This window comes from Saccostrea cucullata, unplaced genomic scaffold, assembly GCF_032062105.1.
Source record: "Saccostrea cucullata isolate Sc308-1 unplaced genomic scaffold, CSIRO_AGI_Scuc_v1 ctg2581, whole genome shotgun sequence".
In the NCBI taxonomy this organism is placed as follows: domain Eukaryota; kingdom Metazoa; phylum Mollusca; class Bivalvia; order Ostreida; family Ostreidae; genus Saccostrea; species Saccostrea cuccullata.
In genome coordinates, this window is record NW_026930184.1 from 82,228 (window position 1) to 107,906 (window position 25,679).

A 25,679-nucleotide genomic window follows, 5' to 3' on the forward strand; every position below is an offset into this window, starting at 1 on the left:
CAGTGGTTCTTAAAAAGTCGAAAATGTGAAAAGTTTACAGACAGATAGATGGAGAGACACACAGATGCCGGACAAAATGTGATTAGAAAAGCTCACATGAGTCTTCGTCTCAGGTGAGCTAATAATGAATTCAAAGCAAAAGCTTGAAAAGTCATTAATTCACACAAGATGGAGGAAATAAAGCAATATTTACTATAAAGCAAAGTTTGAATAAGGTATTCTATGTAATTTATTTGTACATGTATGTGGGACTTAATCACTGATATTATTATGATCTTCCATGCAATATCATTTGCTGCGCATGCATGCATGAACTGTGTAAATCCCTACAAGTCTGACACATTTTCCAGCAAAACTGCATATAATAAAATACTCAAATAGCTTTATCCAGCTATTTTGAACTTAATAAAGCTATATAGCTATTTTCAGTCATATAATTAAATCAAGAGATGATTGTGCTGGACTTGCTGGAAAATTCCTGAAATCTCTGATATGACTCTCTTTGAATTAAAATATTGAAGAATACAAATATATCTGATAAGGGATTTAGAATTTAACTTAGTATCTTAACAACTCATATAACAAAAAATGTTTTATAAAATTGTAAATATTTTAATATTTTACATATAAACTTAAAATAACAAATAAACTTCATACATAAAAAATTTCAATCACATTAATATCCATCACATATGTATACTAGTAATCAATACATGTATCTCCTAACCATATTGGTTGTAGTATAAATAAAGCACATATACAAGCAATTTTTTTCTTGACATTACGTTAGGCCACATTGAAAAAGGGTTCTTTTTAAAATATTAACTTTGTTAATTGTCTACCTGGCTTCATGATAGACTGACTAAAAGTATGACAGTCCACATTTGTTCAACTTAATTTCTCTCTTCCAATTACCAATTCTGCTGAGAATGCTGCCTCTTTTAAGAAGTTCTTTTTCTCTTAGCTTACTTGCCACTGTAAAATACATACATCAAATGAAATGTTTGTTTCTAAAACATTTTTGCAAATAAAGTAGATGTATTATACCAATGAATAAGTTCACTTTGGAAAAATTTAGTCCAATATAAAAAAATCATATTTGTTTTTTTTATTGAGCTTCTTAATATTAATTGATTGAAAAAATATCAACAACAATAAAGTTTATATGTCAATTATTCATTATATATTAAATCTGAATAATTTATGCAACAATAATTATCAATCATTACCCTTAGCCCCGCCTCCACTCCTCCCCCTCCTGACTGCTCCGCCTTCTTTTCTATCTCCTCCCTTTTCTGCTGTTTACGTTTTAACGCCTCAGGGTCTTTAACACCCCTCCCTTCGTCCTCTCTCTTCCTCTTTTCTGCTGCTTCAGCCATCTGTCTCCTCCTGGTTTCCTATTGTTTTAAAAAAAAATTATTGATTATGAACATAGCGAAATACATCTTGATAATTTTTTTGCAATTTTCCCATGTTTACCATGATCTGATGATTATACCTGTTTTCTTTGGAGAAGTGGAAAAGTCAAAAAGTCAAAGTTGTTAATATCTAATGAAAGGTCTTGCGACCAAAAAATACATATTGAAAAATATAAAGTCCTAGTATCTACCGTTCAAAAATTTTGGCCATGGTCAAAGTTTTTGAAAATTAAGTCAATCTCCATGGTCAAGGTCAAAGGGTCAAAGTTATTGGTATCCAATGAAAGGTCTTCTCACAAGGATTACATGTGTGAAGTACAGAAGCCCTAGCCCTTTCCGTTCAAAAGTTATGGCCAATATAAAGTTTTTTCATAAGTACAGAAATCTCTAAGGTAAAGGTTAAAAGGTCAAAATTGTTGGTATTCAATGAATGTTCTTGACACAATAAATGCAAATCTGAAATATGAAAGTCCTAGTTTCTACCATTCAAAAGATATGTTCAAAGTAAGAGTTTGTATTTTTTGTGTTAAAGTGGGTCAAACTCTAAGGTCAAGGTCAAAACATTAAATTTGATGGTACCCAAAGAAAGGTCTTCTCACAAGGAATACACATATGAGATATGAAAGTCATAGCTCCAATAAATCAAAAGTTATGGGCAAGGTTAAAGTTTTTGTGACGGACAGACAGACGGACAGACTGACAAAATGACAGACTGACGGACAGACGAATGAGATTTAATGTCCCCTCGCTTTTGCGGAGGACAATAAACTCAACTGTCACAAGAAAACCAAACTTTAAATATCTTTTATGATCCATGTTTACAATTTCTCATTCCAGGATTCAAACTATTAATGCTTTGCTATCACAATTGTCAATCCTCAGCTGACCTTGTTATGTCCATTCAGTGTGCAAGGCATGAGCCACCTGTGGAGCTCAGAGTGTCCTTCTACCTCAAAATTTAAATCCGGGGTGGAGAACTTGAGAAAATGGATTAACAACTCCTAAAGGTTGGTTTTCTTGTGACAGTTGTATTTATTTATGTTGATATTGTTAACTTTACACAACTGTTACTTAAAATCAGACATATTTAAGATAAAATGTTTGTTTAAATGTTGGCCGTCACCGATTCTACATTTAACACGGCTTTTTTATAATCAAAACATGAAGGCTTGTGAAGAGAAGTGGATAGGGGCGAAAGATTGCCCACTTCTCTATAGAGAATACTGTACATCTAGCATTCAAATATGTCTGTTGACTCTGTTCGATGCAGTATAAAGTAATTAAAATAAAAGCTTGAAGAGCCAAATTTTTTAATTTTATAAAACGAGGAAAAGTTTATAATGTCACAAAAGAAACGTATATGGTTACTGTCATCCCAATTTACAAAATACATCCAACAGAGAGTTCAACAGGTCAGGTACAATGACTAGATTTAGCTACGTAGCTTGATTTACCTACTTTAGTTAGCTTTATTTACCTACCTGAGGTAGCTTTATTTAGCTACCAAATCAATTTACTTTTATAAAAAAGCCTTTTTCTCAGGGTGTGCAGAAAATATAATTTTGATGCAGTGATCATTTTCAACTTTGAACTCATCTGAAAACAATTCATGAAAAAATCACTCTTGAAGAAATGTCTTTTTTCTGCGCAATTGCAATCAAAATTCTGAAAGTTTTGGCCCTATGTATGACAGTAAGGGGAAGTTTCTAGTATGCCGGTCCCCAGAATCACGCGATTGCGCATGAACAGTTATTTCCCTTGCCGTTGCTATGCAGAATGTAAACAAACAGCAATTTCCCACTAGCTTCAACAAAACGCATCCGATCGAGTGATTAGGGTTAGGTTATATAGTTTTTAAAATTTGGGTTGTTTTATAAATCCACTCTGTAATCTTTCTGACTTTTGGCTAATTTATGTAATTTTTGCTTTATACAAAACACACTATGAGTGCCATTTGTGACCAAAAACTTGCATGAATCAGGTATAAAGGGTCGTGGATAAAATATCAGATTACACTTTGGTTTAGTTCATGAAATTTTTGCTTTACAAAGGAAATTATTTAATAAGTTTAAGAAATGAAAGTTCGGCTAAATCAACTCTATTGTCAGCGCTGAGTTTAGGCAAGTTATTGTAAAAGCGACTTACCGTTAGCTGCAGCTCGATATCCTGACCTCCTAATCATGTCCAAATATTCAGAATTCCTTTCAAATCGATAATGATGCACAATTCAATCCACTGACGACTAGTAATAAGCTAATATTTGTTAGATCCCTGTATTTCGTACAAAAATCAAAAAATTTTAAAAATTGCACTTTGAAAATCCTTCAGGCATTTTGTCATTACGTTGACGCATCTCATGTAAAATATTAACACAAACAAATCTGTATAAAAACGTGTCGTAAGAGGAGACGTTATTTTATGCTTTCTTATTGATAGATAGTTTTCGATAGGCCTACTTTTAGCGAAAGTTACCTCCCGTTGGCCGCCATATTGGAGGTCGATTCGGTGATTTTCCCTCTTTGTCTTACCAAGTTTAAGAAAATATAGCAGAAATAATTGGTGGAAAACTACCTTCCTAATACAACGCACAATACAAAAATTTACTTCCTAGACAAGTACGTTATTTTACGAAATCTTTTACTTCTCATTTAAAAAACTGTGTTTAAAAACCAGTTTTTTAAACCCAATTTTTCACGAGGAACACGAATTTGGGGTCAAACTTGCAATTTGTGGCTTCTTTTTTGATTTTGTCGATCGCTCACGCGATCGTCTATATATTCTACACCGCCTTCGGCGGCACCTAATTTAGCGCCATATTAATTGGTACCGGTATACTAGAAGTGTTCCGACAGTAAGAAATGACAAAGAAGTCCAGTTCCGGTTAATACAATAATAGGTCGGTCATTATTCAGCACAATGTGAATTAATCATACTCAGCCATGCCTCACCACATGCATGAGAGAGGACAGTTAACCAAACAATGGAATTGCATGTTTTGCTCTAAATTGTCCAAACGCAGTAATGTATAAATTATCTCTGCTTTGGATTGTTTTTTTTAAACCTCCCTAGAATAAATATTAATAGCCATTTAATTGCGATTTTTTGTCTCTTTTTAATACTAAGAAAAACTTTGAAAAGTTGCATTGAAATAGCTAAATAAAGCTACTTGAAGTAGGTAAAGAAAGCTACATGTACGTAGGTAATTCTATCTATGTAGCTAAATCTAGACTAGTGATTGTACTGGACCTGTTCAATGTTCAGGCATTGTCAATTTCTACTACTGTGCTAAATATCAAGTTACAGTGAATTTAAAGTAATCTGTTGGCTTAATAATTTTTACAATCGAAACTTACCGGACTTGGTTGGTCATAATCATCAGCCTGTCCTCCTAAACACGGTAAACATATACCCATTTTTTTCTACGCAAAACCTACTTTCACTTTTCGGGGAATAATGAATGCCGATCTCGATTGAAAATAGACTGGTAAAGTTTAATATGAAAAAAAAAAAACAATAATGACAAAAGAAAGATAGGAATTTGAAAGCAAAGGTTAAAAAAATATGTCCTATTATTTAAAAAAAAAAAAATTAAAATCGTATAAATTGATATTTTGAAGTATACATCTTCATTATTCAAAATCAAGCAAATCTTTCAAAAAAAGTTCCGGAAAACATTTATTTTTTCATAGGACATCTGTAAAAAATGCTAATATTACAACAATTTTCAATTTTCTTTATAAATAATTATTTATTATTTGATTAAGTAAAACTGTCTTGAATTTAAATTATTTTGAGGTTGAGATAATGAAGATGATGGAGATTCTCATTGACAACTTATAGTCTATGGAGACCACACCTTCCCACAATCTTGTATTTAAATCTGATGAATATTAATAATTGTAAACATTTATAGTCGACCTCTTTTTATATATAACCATGTATATATAACAGAAATTACTAAAAAAATATATATATATTGTCTCGACCTTCAACTCAACTTTAGATACATGTAAAATGACGACTTCATATCAAGTAAAAAATAGTTATTAATTTATATTTCAACTCGATATCCCAATGAACTTGATGAACATTAATAATTGTAAACATTTTTTTTTCTTCATATTTGGATGCTTTACTGACTAGATAATGACAAACTATAATAACTTACAGGTTACTCTATGACAAACGGGACCAGCTTTTCTATCGTAAGCTTCCCTAATTTATGTAGTAATATTTCAACACCATGCACTTGTTTGGCGTTTTTGGCTCCCAACTAATTTCGATACGTAAGAGTATGTTCTGATTATGAGTTTTTAAACCGAGGCAAACTACTGACAAATAAATTGATGTTACAAGGACTTTAAAAGCCCCGTTTAAAATAAGAAATTTCCACGGTCGTGATGATGACCTATTATTGGGTTTTCTTTTTCTTCTAACATTTTTGATACTGAAGGTCATTTGATATTATTTTAACTACGGAGTACTGGATATACCTGATCAATGCATAGGGATATGGCGGGTTAGAGGATGCTTACTCCTCCTAGGCACCTGGTCCCACCTCTAGTGTTTCCGGTGTTTACCTGTTCAGGATTTGTTTTGTTTCCTGGGTTTATGAGATTGATCACGGCTCGTTATCTTCATATTTAACATTTACCCATTCTGAAAGTACAATGCTTAACTGATGATTGAAACAAATCAGGCTCTTCGTGTATATAATGTTAAGTACAAACCACTGCTCTACAATAACAAATTTACAAAAGGGCTTGTGACTTAAGACCAAATCTAATTCTTCATATTACTTTTTAATTATCTTCATTTTATTAAATTATTATATTACTAAAATTATTTTAAACTTCTTAAAAGGAATGTTGATATTTTTATTTTTACATAAATAATTTCAAAGAAAATTATTAAATTCTGCAAAATTTTACAGTCATCTGAAGTTTTTGCTCTTAGTCGCAATTAGATTCTTTTATAAAAACGGGCCCAAGATTATTTAAGTGCCCCCTCCCATTCCGTGAGTTTTTTTTTATCAACCTGTTATAAATCAAGATAGGTGGAAAATTCCTCATTAATTTTATAAATAAAATGAGTACATTTGAAATTTTCACGGCAGACAATCACTCTACTAATATATCATGAGGAAGGAAAATCTCATCAAGTATTTAACAAAATAGATGCGCATCAAAGAGATATCCATTTTTAATATGTTTTTATTATTAAAAATTTTAGATACACAAATTACTAATAAATGGTTATATGATACATGTATATATTTTACTAGACAACATCTTATCTTATTCCTAATATTTGAAATTTACATAGAGTACATTGTCTACTTGGATGACACATATGATTTGTATGTTAATATATGTTAAGTATTACAGGAATATGCTGGAATAGTAATACTTCGTATAAAATATTTACAAAAATTCTCGTTATTATGTATTTTTACACTTGCTCATATCATAACATAAGTTATCGAAACACACTCTCTCTACTACATCACTGTTTCGTCGTTCTTGTCTTCGAAAGCGCTATTGTCGTATTCCCCCGCCGTCCACCGTGTTTCCCCTATAAAAAGGACACATCTTCACGATACATAATATTAGAATCAAATCATAATCGATTAATAAATCAGCTATATATTAAATAAGTTGAATCAGGATATTCATAAATCAACGTAAACAGTTGGATCTGCATTTTTCAAACATTATTTCTCTTTATAAAATATATACACTTTCACCTTATATAGAATTCGAATTAAAACAAAAGTATATTTCTTACTCCTTTCCTGGTGCGGGTGTTTGTTCTTATTCCTATTTTTCCTTCTTGCACAAATGAACACTGTCAGTACAGTAATGATCAACAAGACTCCAAAAGAGGAAGCTATTCCCGCGATCACTGCTTGCTTAACAGGAGACGAATGAGAATCAGCCGATACTTCAACATCAGTTTTGTTTGATGATTCTGTTGTAAATGGAGGAATAGTGCTGCTAGACATGTTAGGTTTGATAGACGAAATTGCTGAGGATATACCTAAGGTTGATTTTGACACAGCTGGTGTTGAAAATATCATTGATGGATTTCGAGACGGGAAGTTTTGAGTTGTCGTACTTGATGACATGATTCTGGTAAACATTTCAATTGTACTTGTTGGTGGTGGTTTTGTCGTTCCTTGAAATGAAAGTAATTAGAAAGCAAATTCAAATATGCATAATTAAACATTTTTGAATATTCTAGTTTACTCTTTTTGATATATTTAGCTGTCGGAAAAGTAAATTTTTGGGTGAAAAATCTTCAGAAAACCTAAAATACGATGATAAACATTAGTAACACAAATAAATTTTACAAAAAAGTTTCTAAACGAATTTCTCCATCTACTGCTATTCCCCCCCCCAACAAAAAAAAAAATCAAAATCAATCTTTCAGAAGAAAATCATAATACAGTAAAGTGGCATTTATTAAGGATATAAAGGTATTCTTTTATCTATATCATTAACACTGGCAATTTATTAGGTTTATGCCTCCAAGATAATAAGATGACAAACAATCATGTTCAGCGTACAATCAATTTCTTGGCTATTTAAAAACTAGTTGACGGTACAAGGATATAAAGATGTTTAAAGTCACAATTTCGCACATTCGATGGACGATGTTTTCAACTAAAATATATCGCTAAGTCAAATGTTGGCTGAAATTTTTCATAAAAACTCCTTAGCAATTACTGAGTATTCACACTGAATTATCTACGAATTTCTGTATCAACCGGGTCACGAAAAAGAGCACACGGATGTGTTCGGCCTTCAGGGGATGCTCACTCCCTCAAGGCCTCTAATCTCAAATCTGTTTTCAGAGGTCCATGTATTCTCTGCTCTCAATTTGTATTGTTTAACTGGACTTGGAGAATGAATGATAACTATTTCTTAATTATGCGATATCTTATAGAAATAACCAAGAATATTTACAGAGCTTGTATACTTCGTTAAATTGATTTTTACGGAAGATTAGTGTAAATCTATTTAAATTTAAAGTGTTTTGTTTTAAATTACGTAAGATACACACTTATGTAAGTCCTGATGTATTGCTGTCGTTCATCGTCATTAACAGCATCCCTTATTTTTATGGTTTTGCTTGTTTTCTTTTCTATAAATTCTGAAGTGCTTTCGATGAAAACAAGTGCTGTTATATCTAAAATGAAGCTGTTGTTGTAATTATCTGGTGGGATGTACACCACATCTCCGAAGTCACCAGCTGCAAGATACAAAGTATCCCTGATGACACTTCCAGCGGAAAAGTATGAATGATCTGGAAATCCACTGCATTTAATGATCATATGGGCATCTTTATCGCTGGAAACTGTTGATGACATGAGATGTATTGGTACTGAGATGTTCTGTTCACCCACGAAAACATCGAGGATAGGGGGATCCAAAGGTGGCGTAGCTAGAAAATTTAAAAGAAAAAAAAACTGCATTAGTACCTCCAAAGTTTTATTGGAAAGTGTTAATGAAATCAAAATGCATTATAATTACATACTCCTACTACAATCCGTTCCATAAAACCCGCTGGTACACAGACAGTAGTTTATTCTTAGGCACTGTCCATTGCCAGAACAATTGTTTACGTCATCACATCTTACTGAAATGAAATGCAATTGAATATGTAACCAGTATTATCTTTAAATTCCAGAGTGATAAATCAGAGTAAAGTGTATTATGAGCATGATTTCAACCTAGAGCGGGAAAATAGATCTTTGAATAAAAATAAATAAATAAATAAATAAATCAATCAATTGATTAAACAATCAATCAATCAATAAATAAATACGTAATAGTTTGATTAATCTGCTCTTTTGGTGCTTGTTTTTAACAAAATTATACAGGAAAATAAAACAAATAATAAAGAAAAACTATACCTTTAGGTTTTGGTATATACACCGTAAAGGAGTATTCCAACCCTGCTTTTTCTAGATTTGGAAGATTGCCAATGCGATCAACGGGGAGTAAAACAAGGGTGTGTTCCTGTCCTGTCTCAAGGGGTACTACAACCGCCTGTTCTTTGACGTCATCAAGTATAGAAATATAACCAGATTCTACAAAAATTTGAGTGTTATTTGAAAGAACTATATGCGGTATATTGCATATACTTGCCCCCACAAAAGTTACATTTTGAAAATTTCATGAAATGTGCTGAATTCAATAAATTGTATGAGAAATATGAATTAACAGAACATATTATAGTTTCAAAGCAGTTTATTCACAAATTTTGTATTTATGACGTCACAAACTAGTCCAATTTAAGAATTTTTTTCAGAAAGAAGACAAAATTGAAAAAATTTCAACAATTTTAGCTTTTAAAAATATAGAGCGCATGTTTGTTCAGGATTAATATTTACATATTTCATTGATATTATCATTCTACACATTATATAGACTTTTACTTAAAATAGGATTCATTAAAAACTGAAATTTACGTCATGTTTGTGACGTCATTACGTACATATGAGATGAGAGAGAGTTTAAGAAGAGAGAGAGAGAGAGAGAGAGAGAGAGAGAGAGAGAGAGAGAGAGAGAGAGACCTGACTGCAACATGATGTTAACATAATCTAATCCGCTTTCATCATCCTTGACGTCCATGTTTAGAACCAGTGATCCTGAATCCAACACGTCTTTGTCAATTGTTAAATTCTTTATGTATGGTGCCGTATCATCTATCTGTAAAATATTTTAAAGATATGCACTTGTATCTTTGAAATATAAATCGATTATACATTCATACCATTGCTGTGAAAAAATTGCTCACTGTATTAAATATTTCTGGCGTATCTATAGGTTCGTTTTGGTCAAATATGATGACGGCTTTTGCAGTTATTTTATCCAAAGACTTGACATCAGAGCTCGGTCTAATGGAGAAGGTGACGAAGCCTTGTCCTGTTGTTCCGTTGTTTGGGGGAAGAAAACCAACTGATGGATCCGATGGAGGCAGTCCTGAAAAAAAATTTTTCTAGGTATAGAAAGATAAAAAGGAAAATTTTAAATTCTTGTGTTTCAAGTATACGAGCCAAATACTTGATTGATAGGATTAACACTGTGGGATATCAATGTTAGAAGTCAAAAATTGATTTTAAAAAGGGTCGAATGTGAGTAATTGAGACTGTTTACCAGTACTAGCATTAATTGCTTGCAATTCCCAGGAAGCTTTTTTATTTACAATGTCCAGTCCTCCTCGTATTGCGACAAATACTCCCAAATCCTCCGTCATGTTAAACTTTTCCTTAAATACATGAGATGATAAATAAAACAAACAAGTAAATTCAAAGAAAATGTTATTTTTTTATGACATATTTTGTCTAATATGAACATCCTATCATATGTCATTTCTTAGAAATTATCATTGAAGTTGATTTTTTTGAAGGATGAAAACCCTTATACTGACTGTTAAAAAGTTATGGCCAAAGTTTACGTTTTTTAAAAGTAGGTCAACTCGAAGGTCAAAATCAAAGGGTCAAAGTTGGTGATGAAAGGTTTTCTCACAAGGATTACATATGTGAAGTATGAAAGCCATAGCCCTTACCGTTCAAAAGTTGTGGTCAAGGTTGAAGTTTTTACATAAGTACGTAAATCTTTAAGGTCAAGGTCAAAAGGTCAAAGTTGTTGATATCCAATGAAAGGACTTGCCACAAGAATACATATGTGAAATATATAAGTCCTAGTATCTACCGTTCAAAAGTTGTGACCAAAGTTAAAGTTTTTTATAAAAGTAGTTAAAACTGCAATGTCTAGGTCAAAGGGTAAAAGTTGTTGGTATCCAATTAAAGGCCTTCTCAAAAAGATTATATATGTGAAGTACGAAAGCCCTTGCCCTCACCGTTCAAAAGTTAGGGTCAAGGTTAAAGTTTTTTCATAAATATGTAAATCTCCAAGGTCAAGGTCAAACGGTCAAGGTTGTTGGTATCCAATGGAATGTCTTGCAAGAAGGAATACATATGTGAAATATAAAAGTCCTAGTATCTACTGATGAAAAGTTGTGACCAAGGTTAAAGTCTTTAAATAGTAGTTAAAACTCCAAGGTCAAGGTCAAAGGGTTAAAGTTCTTGGTATCCAATAAAAGGTCTTCTCACAAGGATTATATGTGTGCAGTGTGAAAGCCTTAGGCCTCACCGTCCAAAACTTATGGTCAAGGTTAACGTTTTTTCATAAGTAAGTAAATCTCCAAGGTCAAGGTCAAAAGGTCAAGGTTGTTGGTATCCAATGAAAGGTCTTGCTACAAAACAATAAATTTGTGAAATATGAAAGTCCTAGTACCTTCCATTCAAAAGTTACGGCCAAAGTAAAAGTTTAAAATATCTGTGTAAAAGTGGGTCAAACTCCTAGGTCAAAGTCAAAAGGTCAAATTTGGTGGTACCCAAAGAAAGGTCTTGTCACAAGAAATACACATGTGAAATATATATACTAAATCAAAAGTTATGGGCAAGGTTAAAGTTTTTGTGAAATACAGACAGAGGAATGAGGTATAATGTTCCCTCGCTTTCGCGAAAGCGGGGGACAAAAATATATACATGTTCTAAAAACCAAGAGAAATTGTATACATGAAAATACAGATAAACTTTATAGAATAGTTGCATGTGCAATTTCTTGAAAAATGCATACTCCATACCTGGATTGCTGATTGCCTAAAATTAAGCTCTGTTTGAAAACTACCGAATCCAAATGTCCCAAGTCGAAATGTTCTTGGATTTAATTTTATGTCAAATTTCATTTCTATGTATACTCTCTGCGCTGGTGCTGTAGCGTTTGCATCATTTTCAAACTGAATTGTGTAGATCATTTCAGTGTTTCTTGATATAAATCTTGCCGCGCCATATCCAGTCGGTCCAATCAAATTGTTCTAGAAAAGAATTACAGGTTATGTATGTGTCTCATATTCTCCAATAATTGTTCTCACTGTTTATTTTCATTTTTAAAAGCAAAATGAAATATCGAAATATCAGAAATCATAATTATAATTATGTTATGTCGATTGATCGAAGAACACCATTTATGTAAAGAAAATCATTTCAAAATGCTTGGTAAAACATTGAATGAGACATCTATAATACACATATGTCGCATAGGTTTTCATTTCATTCTTTATTATTACAGGATCGTGTGAATTTATCCAGTGCATGAATCCTTCTCCGATTTTTGCAAAGGCATGGCAAGCATCAGAAGCTACACGTGCTGCATCTTCGATTTCAGCCTCCATAGAATTGAATAATGATGTAACCTTGTCGGAAATACTTTTAAACCCATCCTTAAAATGGCTAAATTGATCACTAAGGAAATGACTGACTTTTCCACAGTTTATCTGGAATTGGAATTTGACGGTTATTTTGATATATTTTTAAAATAAAGTAAATAAAAATTTGAAAATTTCAAGTATAACTGATTTCTTTGAGCAAAAATCCCCAAAAAGTTTTACCGGAATAAACTGTCTAACGCAAGTCTGCTTCCATTCATTGCAATAATTCGTCATGGCATTCTCTCTCGCTCTGGCGTCAGTTATGAAGGAATTGATTTTCATTTTCGCTTCATTATATGAATCATGCAAAGACTGAAAGTATGAAATAATCATATAATGTTTTAAATACAAGAACAAAAATAATCCCAGTATTAAACATTTATTTGATCAAAGTTGTAAATCGAAGCTAAGGTCTAAAATTGATGAAATTTGTTTTAAAATTTGACATAATGTTTCAGTGAGTCATCTTATTGATGCAGTCATATCGCCTTACCTGCCTAGCATTATCCAAGCAATCACAAGGGGATAAAATGCAATCTCCATGTTTGTAAGCAAGCGTAGCGAAATCCAATGCACGTCCAAAAGGCGAAGATTTGAAAATCTTATCTTCCAAGAAATGTAGACCTTCGGTTAGTGCTGAATCAGCGAAGTATTGTTGACACAAAGACTTGTCCTTTAAACGCTCTTCTATGTCAAATGTATTATCGAATACATCTTTTAGTCCATTCCCTTTATTTATTTTACTGTGTTTAATAAAGGTTGCAACAGACCGTTTCTGGCGGCGATGCATGGTTTTTCCAACAATAATGTTCCTTCTGTGATTTTCTGAATACGTGTTTAATGTGTATGTTGATCCATCAAAGGTTGGAGACGTGTAAATCATATGTACATCTAAAATATTTATACAAAATATCCATAAAATATTTTCTCTAAAGAATACAATTGAAAAGTATAGAGAAAACGTATTATACATCAAAATAAATCAGGTGATATATTTTAAAAATTACAACTTACATGGGTCATTCATCTGACATTTGTCTTCATCCTCTATATTGTTTGCCATTCTCAATGGGTTATTTCCTTTGAACATGTATAAGTTTGGTTTATGACAAAATATTCCTTGCTTATCCATATTCAGGAATCGACCCAGGTGCGAGTCGTACAATTTTCCCTTTACTAAATAAATCCCTGATAATTCGTTAATTGATAATGTTCCCCATTGTCCAAGGTAGAGGAATTCACTTACAAATCTATTTTGATTGTAAACAACATTCCCAAAAGCGTCATACGAAATCCTATTAATGGTATTCCCTTGATGATCTAAAATTTCCACAACAGACCTAGAAAAAGTAAGAACTTTAATATGCAATTATGTTTAAATAATTCTGAACTCTCTGATAAATTGAGATCTAACATTGCAGAAAAACTGCAAAAATCTGACATTTTTGTTCATGTACTACTTTTTAGATGATTTCAATGGTCACTAAAGGGAATATCAAATAAACATCATGAATACATTTAGGAAAACAAGAGGCACGGTGGCTACATCGCTCACTTGAGCAACTGGCTAGGTCAAAGCAAAAAATCAGTCCAGTATTGAAGAGTATAAATATTAAAGTGGGTTTGGGGGAAAGGGTTGGTACATACTTAAGTCTATACTTCATAAGAGAGCTTTTAAATTAATATGATACATAAAGGCATTTATTTAGTGGATCCCCTATTTTATAGAATTCATGCATTTTCACTAAATACCGGTAATCATTAGAGCCCCGCCCTACCACCAGAACCCCTGACCCAGGGGCCATGAAATTCACAATTTTGGAAGAGACTTTCTTGCTCTTCATGACTGTGTACTTGGTTAGTTTGTTTAATATCCAGGAGAAGAGAAGATTTAGAAAGAAAAATGCATATACTATATATAAGAAAATGCCCCGCCCTACCACTAGACCACTTCAGCCTGGTCATGAAATTCACAATTTTGGTAGAGGCAGTCTTATTCAACATAATTATGTATTTGGTTAGTTTATTTAATACTCAGGTGTAATGAAGATTTTCAAAAAATAATGAATTTTCACTGTGTAATCTATATAGTCTCGACCTCAACAATTACATACCCAAAAGCATCATACTGGTAGTAATAATATTCTCCATCTCTCTTTGTTGCAAGCAGTCCTATTTCAGATTCGTATATATGATAATCAGTTGACCCTCTTTGTGAATGTTTCTGAATAAATGAAATAATACAAATTATTTTAAATGAAATAATTTTCAGAAAAATTTAAAATGCATTAATTATCAGAAAAATTTAAAACTGAAATAAAACGACAATGTGTGTTAATTATCATTAAAAATGATTTTTTGTTTTATTCAAACTTAAAACACGTTCCAGAAAGACGGGTAAATAAACTATATAAGAGAAAAGGCTACGAGGTATTTGAAAAATTTTCAATACATCTACCTGTTTCAATACTCTACCAAATGAATCTGTAGAGTAAATTTCTATATTGTTTCTGCATATTTTTCTTCTAATATGCCCAAACCCGTTGTAGTGAAGTGTGCAGTTGTTAGATGTTGTATTAAAACGTGATAACCGGTTGTCCTCGTTAAAATCCAAGGAAAGATTTCCCTTTTTTATCAAGTTTCCATTCCTATCATATTCAATATCTAAGTCATCAATAGAAATGTACTGGTTTAATTCATTTCGTTGATAATTGTCTGTTTTTCCATTTTGCGAGACAGTGACACGATTTTTACATTGATCGTACACAATGGTTGTCGTTAAATTCATTGGATTTTTGATGAACACTAATTGTCCAGTTAAGTCATAAGAAAATGACCAATTTCCTTGTGTCGTTGTCATTGCAGAGAGTCTTCCTTTCCGGTCGTAGCTATACTGGAATTTGGAAGAGATTGTCCCATTTGGGTAATAATTTGATAATGTCCTAAGCAATTTTTTCCTTTCGTAGTATGTGAAAACTGTTTTCGCATTGTTACCAAGAGTCTTTTGTTTAATCATCCCATTGGCATCGTACATCATTCTTATTAGCATCTGATCATCTGCCCTGTTTGTAACATACATAATCTGTCCATAATCATTATACGAATAATCAATGTCATACGGCTCTCCAGAGATTCTTAACCTTTTCAGAAGATTTTGATTATCGTATGTTTGATGAATTGTGTTTTCTTCAGACCTTAATTCTGTAATGCGTCCATTTTCATTATAAGAAAGTGAGGTAGATGTATCTTGATTTTGTAAGGATATTATCCGACCAATTTCATTATATTGAAAATGAAGGAAACCACTATCCTCTGTATAGCGAAATGTTAGTTTCTCTGTATCATCGAAATGGTAAGTCATTTTTCGTCCACATTGATCCTTATGAACTAACGATTTGTTAGCATAGACGAAAGTTTCATTGGATTTGTCTGGATACATCAACATGAATACATAACCTCTAAAGGATCGTACGATATAGTATGCATTCAAATCAGCATCAGCGTAGCTTACAATATTTCCATTTTCATCCTCTTGAAAGAAAACACTATTTCCATTGCCATCTTGTATTTCGTGAATATCATCATACGAAATTCTACGTTCAATAATCTAAAACAAAATACGTGAAAAAGACTGCAGTTTCAATATCTTACACTTTTAGAGGTATTTTGTATAATAAAAATCCCCATTAAATATTATAATTTAATATCGTTACCAACTGATTAGAATGATGAAAATCTATATATTGTATATCTATGTTGAGTTTTAATATCACTTTGTATTGTAATTAGAATATAAAATGAAAGACATGGATTAAAGATCTTACCAAATCCCCTTCAATGATTTCATCTGTATCTTTATGACGTTGAAACTTACGAATAGGAAAGAAGTTCTTTTTTAAGCCAGCTATATGACCTTGAGTTGTTATCCAGTACGATTCTATAATATTTTGTGGCATGGTCCATGCATCAATTCTTCCATTCAAGTGATCGTTGTATACTGTACGAGAAATGAGCCGTTCATTTACATACTTGTCCACTGACTTCAAACGGCCGTCACTCGAATATCGTATCGCGTGAAGTAAACCAGAACTTTCAGAAATTCTCATTAAATGACCTATTTCGCTGTATAGATAGGATGTAACATGACTCCCACATTTTACAGTAGAAAGGAAGTTTTTCTCTGTGTAGGAGTACAAGCTGAAAAAGAAATGTAAAATTCTGGATGATTTATACACATTTATGTACTAGTAATGTTGTAAGGAGAAATCAATTTAAAAGTATCGTTTAAAATTCTTACCAAGTTTCAAAATTTCCTGATAGTTCCCTCCTATTTATTGCTTCTATTTTCGAATTGTCATTATAAGAAAAATCCAACGTATTTCCACCATATGTGATTCTTGTTAAAGTCTGTAGGTTGTCATAGAAAAGATTAAACTTTACATTTTGCCTCACTATAGAAGAAACGTTTCCAGTTGTGACATTAAAATGAAACACATCTTTAGTTTTGGGATCCAAAAAAGAAACCAAATCTAGTAAAGAAAAGATGACTGTTTCGATGAAAATGGAATTTATTTTATTATGATATGGTTAAATGATAAAAGGGAAATATTTTAATTTCATAATACACTTTCTTTACAATTTGACATATTAATTCATCTATTTTCGATGCTTTTATAGAAATGGTTTGTTCGAAAACTAAAATAGTCTTAGAATGTATAAATAGGCAGTATTGCAAACCAAAATGTGTTGATACTTCAAATGAAGATAATATAGAAATTCAATCTTTAAGAAACTTAGGTAAACCTTCACTAATCATTGTAAGATTTCCTATATCTTCATTGGAATATATCCCATATGAATATGCCGTAAATACAATTTCTTCTCTTTTCCAGTTCATAAGTGCCAGCACCTCATCCATACCTTCCAGATAGCATTCCCTGCATTGAAAATAAATTAATATTACTCATAAGAAAAACATACCCAAAAGAAAGTTTTGATTCAAAAAACTATTTAACTCACCAAATTGGGGCTATCCATCCTATTCCAAAAGCACCATCGACACCTCTTAAACCTATTCTGCGAGGGTAGGCACGAACGGTATCTAATAAAGTTTTCTCTAATGATCCAAAATTTGCAAAGTCTGAAAATTCAGCCATGTAATGCTTTTCGCCGACACCATCTGCAATATCGATAATTTGCTGCATGATTTCATTGAATGAAAGTTGCTGCTGCTCTACCAAAGACATTTCATTTCTGATTTCGGACAACTTGTTTTGCAGCGAAAACCATGATTTTCCCACAAGCTGAATAAAATTTTCCCACACCCGATCCCAATTACTTCTATCATAATATTTAGGTCTTAAAGTGTTTTTCATATTCAGGTACGAATGTGTTGATTCATCTGTTTCAAGAATCTTTGCAAGGGTAATTTGGACTCTTCTACTCTCAGACTTTACTTTAATGGATAACCGACCGGTCCCTGAAGGTGAGAGTATTCCTCCAGGCCCGTCTGATGATCCCCCAATTACTGTAATACTATTAGTCCAACGCTTGCTTTGTTTGTTGTTTACTAACATTAGCAGGCCATTTCCTTCTGCTCGTATTCGAAATATCTGAGAAGTAGCATCAGTTTGACCCACATTTTCATAATCTATCTTTATTTCTCCTATGTCATCATCTTGTAGTGGACCAGGCACCGATATTTTAGTAACAACCTTTCCAGCTATTCCTTTAACAACAGTCAAAGCAATCGGTAGTGAGGCTGTCTGTTTTGATTCACCGTCAGTTAAATTCAATCTGTAGCTTGAGTTGATTTGTAAAGTTCTTGAGTCAAATGTGGCCGCCACCATGGAGGACGAAAACCAGTATTGTTTCTGACACTGAAGTTGGAAAGTTTCGTTGTAAAGAAAAGCCGTAAAGTCCTCTGGGAGAAGGGTGCCATATATTTTTAGGGTCACGTTCCCTAGCAATGCTACATATTTTGGATAAAAGTTTAAAATTTCAAATTTTGCAATTTTAGCTTCTAACGTAATCGAAGTGGATGCATTTTGGAGATCAGATTCGTGTGATTTAACTAAGATGTAGTAATCTCCTTCTCGTGTATTCTGAATCGATATTTCTTGACTGGTTAGATACGGATCAAGGACTGTGCTGTCAAAATTAGAGTCACTTGGCGCAGATCCAAGCTTTATAAAAACTTCGTGAAATATGACACTCGTCTGGCTTCTAGTTTTGACAAGAAGGGAACGATCTGCAGGTACATCTGGGATGCGTATAACCATTGATTCGGCAGGGGCAATATTAAATGTTAGATTCTCCCCTAGAGCACATTGAGGAAATGTTATATTCGTACTGTTTATGGAAACTGCAATGTTGTTTTTCGGATTATAGTCTTCTAAATTTGTTCTTACTTTAACGATTGTTCTGTATGATCTTGCAGCCAGAGGAGGAAGTTGAGCTGTATATGTATTAAGTATCCCATGAGAAACATTTTTCGATTTTATAGCAAACGATTTACATTGTGTTTCACCGAACTGATAATCACTTATATCCCATTGTAGATCCTGGGAAAAATACACATAGTCACATTTGTATCCTCGGGCAGTTTCAGCGCCATCATTATAAACTGACCAACTTAAAGTGATATTCTTTCCATAGTCTACTTCCGCTGGTGCAGTTACATTTGATACAGCAATATCGGTCCTGAGATTTTTTTGTATGATAAGAAATGTTATTGCAATATTGTCATCTTCATTTATTTCAATAATTTCGGATCGAGAATCCACTTGAATTACCAAGGAATAATCCTGCGTTTCATGTATAAAAGGAAGATCTATCTTTGCCTCGGTAGATATTGTGCTGTTTGCCAAAATAGGTTCATCTACTCTGAGTGTTTTAATTTTTCTTTCAAACATATCATAGTTGACATCTTTACTTAGATAAATGGCGACGAAAAAACTTTTATAAATATCACAAGTACCATTGTTTGTTATATTTAAAAGCATTTTCATTGGCTCACCTCCGTTTTTGGGATTAATTCTGGACAAAATATGTGCGTTCAAATTTACACATGGCTTTCTTGGAGGAACATAAAATACATGTTCGACCGAGGATATCACGTTATTTATTTCAAAGGTTTGGTTTTCTGATATAGTTTGAATTTCATAATCCGGGTACACGTAGAAGAATGTTTCATTTCCTTCAAAATCCTGAGGGACTGTTACTGTAGTATTTACGGTATAGACGTCGGATGGGGATAGTTCTCCAATGTGTGTGAGTAAAGCTATATTGTGAAGGTTTTGCAAGCTCACAGTAGTAGAGTTTGGGTTAAAAGAAACAAAAATAGCGTCATACCATGAGGATTTTTCGGTAGATTGTCCACCAATGTTAGAAACGTTGTACGATATGCAGACATAATTGTCATCCTCCAATGAACAAATCTCTGTTGAAATTATAGTGGCTATAAGATTTGCTCTAGGAATACCAGTAAATATATATCTGTGACTGTCTTCTTTCCAGTTGTTTGCTTCGCCATTTATTTCTTCAATATTTTCCTCGAAGTCAATGACAACATAGAATTGCAATTCACCAATTATTGCCGAAGGTATTAATATTGTTTGATTTAATGTGCACTGAGCACCAGATTCAAGTTGCAATGACTGATTAAATTTTGATAGAATTAAAGTTTTATTTTCATCAGATAATTTAATACCAATGGCATCCACCCATTGTGTAGTTGTACTCATGGAGTTTCCGGAATTTTCAACTGTCCAAGACACATATGCAGTACGTGTGCCGTGCAGGAGATAACTGTTTATTTTTGTGACAACCAGATCGGGTGAGGGGGGTGATAAAACGGTAATAGGTATGGTCATCGCATTATCCTCATAGCTGTTTCCTTCAAACAAATCCCCATGGTTGTTTACTATTATTCTGACAGATAAATATCCAATAAAGTTTTTAGGAACAATTATGCGTGCAATTTCGGTATAAAAACTGCGATTTTGTAATGGGCCTTTGATATATGATGTAATTTTTGGTAGATTTGTTACTGGAATTTCTGTATCCGCATGCAAAGTTAAAGAATCTCTCCAGAATTTGTCCTCTGGAATAGGTAATCCTGTATTAACTACTGTCCATGATATTTCGCCAATTCTTCCACTATACAGAGTACCATTCAACAACTTCGTTGAGATAATTCTCAGATTTGGAGATCGTAGTGGTATACTTACTTCTTGGGTTGCTATGTTGTCCCTTATATTATCTCCATACAAAACTTGAAATTTATCAACATTTATCGAAATATTTTTCATACCATACAGCCTTTCACTTAGCTTTATCAGAACATTTTTTGTGTATGTGTAGTTGCATTGTAAGCCAGGAATTCGAATAGCCTTATTCGAAAGAATTCTTTCCGAGTAAAAACCATTGTTATCTTTTTCACTGAGAAAAATTGTATCTGTCCAATAATCATTTATTGTAGGCCCTTTTCCAACATTTCGAACAACCCATGATACATTTAGTAAGTTATAACCTAGACTATCTATGGAAAGATTTGTTGTCATTTCGTCAATTTGCAGATCTGGCAAAGCTTGTCTGATAAAAATAGGAACTATTTTAATATTATTGGTACGCGTTTCCAGTTCAAAGACGTTTGACCCCATATCAGTTTTCAGGGATATATTATACCATCCACTTTCCGTCTTAGAGTCAACAGTTAACGTTGTTGAGTAGGTATAATTTTCATTTGGAGGAAGTGTTTTGAATATGGGAAAACGTCCTAGAATTTTCTTTGAATCATTCTGTTCCAAGGCCTGAAAGATCAGTAATTTTTATATGACATATTAAGAGTAATACACATATTTTGTGACATGTGCTACTTCATTCGCAAAAATTTAAAGATATTTTACAAAACAAGAGGCCCATGGGCTACATCGCTCACCTGAGCACTAAGGGTAGGAAAAAGTAGAAAATGGCTTTTAATTGTAAAGTTTATATGCAAAAGTAGTCCCATGACCATTATGGATTTGCAATTCTTTAGAAAATAATTTTTAAAGAATTTTCACACACACACACACACACACACACACACACACACACACACACACACACACACACACACACACACACACACACACACACACACACACACACACACATATATATATATATATATATATATATATATATATATATATATATATATATATATATATATATATATATATATGAAAAATTTTTGATCGGCCATTTTGGCCCCGCCTTAACCCTGGGGATCATGATTTGAACAAATTTGAATCTACACTACTTGAGCATGCTTCCATATTAATATGTTGAATTATGGCTTTGTCATTCTTGAGAAGAAGATTGAGAGATTTTTTGACTTTGCATGCTGATACAGAAATTCCAGTACCAAATCTACCAAAATTTACATCATATGTCAAAGGCCCATTACAAAATCGTGGTTTTTATACAGAAATTGCACGCATAATTGTTCCTAAAAACTTTATTGGATATTTATCTGTCAGAATAATGGTAAAGAACCAAGGGGATGTTAAAAGAATTTTCCTATATATTTCTACGAAAAACTTTGGACGGCCATTTTGGCCCCGCCCTGCCCCCGGGGGTAATGATTTGAATAAACTCTAATCTACACTAACTGAACATGCTTAAATATAAATATGATGAATTATGGCTTTGTCATTCTTAAGAAGAAGATTTTTAAAGAATTTTCCTATATATATCTATGTAAAACTTTGGTCGGCCGTATTGGCCCCGCCCCTGGGGGTCATGATTTGAACAAACTTGAATCTACACTACCTGAACATGTTTCCATATAAATATGATGAATTATAGCTTTGTCATTCTTGGGAAGAAGATGTTTAAAGAATTTTCCTATATATTTCTATGTAAAAGTTTGTTCGGCCATTTTGGCCCCGCCCTACCCCCGGGGGTCATGATTTGAACAAATTTGAATCTACACTACCCAAACATGCTTCCATATAAATATGATGAATTATGGCTTTGTCATTCTTGGGAAGAAGATGTTTAAAGAATTTTCCTATATATATCTATGTAAAACTTTGGTCGGCCATTTTGGCCCCGCCCTACTCCCGGGGGTCATGATTTGAACAAATTTGAATCTACACTACCTGTGGATGTTTCCCCATAAGTTTCATCTTTCCTGGCACAGTGGTTCCTGAGAAAAAGATTTTTAAAATATGCCACCAAATTTTCATTAATTCCCAATTATCTCCCCTTGAATGAGGGCGTGGCCCTTCATTTGAACAAACTTGAATCCCCTTTACCCAAGGATACTTTGTGGCAAGTTTGGTTGAAATTGGCCGAGCGGTTCTTAAGAAGATGCCGAAAATGTAAAAAGTTTACAGACAGACAGACAGACGGACAGACTGACAGACAGTCAACTAGACGGACAGACGGACGCCGGACAAAATGTGATCAGAAAAGCTCACTTGAGCTTTCAGCTCAGGTGAGCTAAAAACCTGTGTTCAACAACGATCACCAGAGTTGCTATTTCCTCATATATATTCCCCATTTTACACACTGTGGTCCAAGCTACTGTAAACCAACTTTTATTCGCGTCGACTTTTTTTCGCAATTTATCAGGGGTATACTACTTCGTGGCGATTATTTTTCGCGTTAAAGGTATTTTATCTGTAGTTAATGGACATGTAGAGACTGAATGGTCTGGTTCGCGGCAAGAAATATTCGCGATAACAAGGCTCTAGCGAACTCCACGAAAATTTCTCGCACGCAAATAAAAGTTGGTTTACAGTATCCCTACTCATGATTTGCACAAATTTAAATCTACACACCCCGAGAATGCCTTCGTATGGATGTATGGATATGTCTTATCATGGCTCTGGCTATCCTGTCGACTGTGTGGCGAGTTTTTGCTCCAGAGTCGCGAAGTAAAGAGTTGATCCTTACATCGCAGGTTTGAATCCCATTGTGGGACGTGGAGACTTAACCTTTCAGATAACCTAGGTCCCGGTCTCAGTAGGAGCTTGCACGAAAAAGATCCCTTGCTGCTCCATGGCCCTGAGTGGCGAGTATAGTCCAAGATCTGAAGCCCCCACTGGAAATTTTTAGCGTTTTCATATAAGTGAAAAGTTTTCGAGAGAAACGTTAAACATAAAAAAACAAACAAACAAACCCCGCCGATCGAGCGTCTAATTTGGAGGTGCGAATAAGGAGTCTTTCCTTGCGTAGCGGGTAAGAATGTTATTGTAAAAAATGGAGACCTTTTTTGATGAGACTATATAAATCGAGATCAAATGTCTCAGTAGATGCTGGCACATAAAAGATTTTCCACAGCTCAATGGCTTTGAGTGCCGAGAATAGGTAAAAATTTGGAGCTCTCCACCTGTAAGTGGTGGCGTCTCAATATGAGTGAGAAATACTAGAGACGTGTGTTTAAACAACAAACAAAACCCTAACCCTGGTCATGATTTAAACAAACTTGAGTCTATACTATCTGATTTTTTTTACAAAGACTTGACACACAGCTTTGCTATTCATCAGGAGAAAAAAAGTTTTTTACCTATATGAATATTTGAAACTTTCCCAGTATTCCTCACCCTATCAAGTGATATCATCAGTTGAATGAATTTGACTCTACTCTACATGAGGTTGCTTTTATAAAAGTATTACTTTGTTAACATGACTTGGCTGTTATTTTGCAAATAAAATTATAAAAGGTGTGTTCCTTGAACTCATGTTTAAAGTTTTGATTGTCCAATGTTGTACACCCTTCCTTTAAAAAATGAAAACATCAATTTTCAGGGCCTAATAAAACCAAAATCAACATTCTTCTTTGTTATCATAAAAACTTTTTTCGAACATATATTAGGGGTACATGATTTGGACAATCTCAGATTATGAAATGAAAGCTTTCACATGAAGTCCTTTAAAGCTACTGGATCAGAGGAAATTCAGACCGCTGAAATCCACCATAGGGTCTATCAGATGCCATAGAACAGGATAAGTTTGATCTTTTCTGGTCCAATTGTTAGTCAGAAAAAAATGTTTTGAAGAATTCAATCACTTTTCCTTATTATCTTAGAGGTTGTTGTCCTTCATTTGAAAAAAAAAACAAACTTCAATCATTTTTACGAAAGGATTCTTTTGGAGAAGTCAAAATCTTGGAAAGGTGACACACAACGGACTGACGCCGGTTATAACATGATCAGAAAAGCTCATTTAGCCTATCTAAGATAGCAGTGTATTATAATGATACTCTTAAATTTTCTTTAAGTTCAATATAAGGATTAATTTTCTTCTCCTTGAATTATTTACAAATTGAAATGAAATACATTGTGAAAGTGTTCCATACATACCAGTTCATCCAACCATGAGTTGATGTAGGGTGTTCTAAGTCCAATATTCTTTACGGTCCACTTAACCTCAGCAATATCGCCAGTTGACAGACTAGAAGACGGATGTATCCAAAAATCAATCACGGAAAGGTCAGGAGGAGGGGTCAGTGTGACTGTTAGATTATTCTTTAAATATAGATGTTACAACCCATGAATATCACTATACATACCAGTTTCTTTCCGAATGTCAAAAAGTTGTCTCTCTTGATATTAACATTTATGTTTTGTTTACAATTAATGAACATGTGTCCTTGTGATATTCATCGACCATTTGAAAAAAAAAATCAAATTTATGAAGCGCTTACAGAGGAAAGCCAATTGTTATCTTTGCTGAGATGCTCGAACACTTCATTGTAAATGTCAGTTTTAACTATGATGTGGAAAATTCCATATATATCTCTTGGAACAGAAACATGCGCTGTTGTTGAATAGGTCTGACCAGGAAAAAGTATGCCGTGTCGAGAATTGGAAAATAATTGGAGGTCTTTATTATCTATGTAATAAAAGTAAAAAATCGAATTACCTTATTAATAAAAAATGCAAATAATTGGGATAATTTTAAAATGTTTTGAAAAAGAAT

At 33.3% G+C, this 25,679-nt stretch overlaps 2 protein-coding genes across 2 annotated transcripts; both read right to left on the minus strand.

The window, feature by feature from the left end:
- Positions 1-633: 633 nt before the first annotated feature.
- LOC134283185 (small VCP/p97-interacting protein-like) lies at positions 634-4,868 on the minus strand. The gene is made up of 3 exons (XM_062765638.1): positions 4,772-4,868; positions 1,230-1,397; positions 634-975 (listed from the first exon to the last, which is right to left on the minus strand). Exons 1-3 carry the CDS (start codon positions 4,829-4,831, stop codon positions 961-963), a joined length of 243 nt encoding a protein of 80 aa, XP_062621622.1. The 5' UTR covers positions 4,832-4,868; the 3' UTR covers positions 634-960.
- A 1,791-nt stretch (positions 4,869-6,659) lies between these two features.
- On the minus strand, positions 6,660-25,589 carry LOC134283187 (uncharacterized). The gene is made up of 21 exons (XM_062765640.1): positions 25,405-25,589; positions 25,061-25,225; positions 17,721-21,514; positions 17,505-17,638; positions 16,999-17,230; positions 16,526-16,898; positions 15,160-16,308; positions 14,816-14,925; positions 13,716-14,041; positions 13,195-13,592; positions 12,882-13,013; positions 12,561-12,767; positions 12,078-12,308; positions 10,583-10,694; positions 10,224-10,408; positions 10,000-10,135; positions 9,337-9,513; positions 8,958-9,059; positions 8,484-8,864; positions 7,206-7,595; positions 6,660-6,992 (listed from the first exon to the last, which is right to left on the minus strand). The coding sequence occupies exons 3-21, from the start codon at positions 21,362-21,364 to the stop codon at positions 6,919-6,921; spliced, it is 8,493 nt and encodes a 2,830-aa protein (XP_062621624.1). The 5' UTR covers positions 21,365-21,514; positions 25,061-25,225; positions 25,405-25,589; the 3' UTR covers positions 6,660-6,918.
- Between the last annotated feature and the right edge of the window lie 90 nt (positions 25,590-25,679).

What these genes read in the sequence shown, in the direction of transcription:
- LOC134283185 (XM_062765638.1), bottom strand. Translation starts at nt 4,831, where the DNA reads ATGGGTATATGTTTACCGTGTTTAGGAGGACAGGCTGATGATTATGAC. An exon ending in ATTATGACCAACCAAGTCCG is followed by an intron (nt 1,398 to 4,771) that starts GTAAGTTTCGAT and finishes TTAAAACAATAG; the next exon opens with GAAACCAGGAGGAGACAGAT.
- LOC134283187 (XM_062765640.1), bottom strand. Translation starts at nt 21,364, where the DNA reads ATGGGGTCAAACGTCTTTGAACTGGAAACGCGTACCAATAATATTAAA. An exon ending in AGCAATTAATGCTAGTACTG is followed by an intron (nt 10,409 to 10,582) that starts GTAAACAGTCTC and finishes ATTTTTTTTCAG; the next exon opens with GACTGCCTCCATCGGATCCA. An exon ending in GTATATACCAAAACCTAAAG is followed by an intron (nt 9,060 to 9,336) that starts GTATAGTTTTTC and finishes ATTTCATTTCAG; the next exon opens with TAAGATGTGATGACGTAAAC.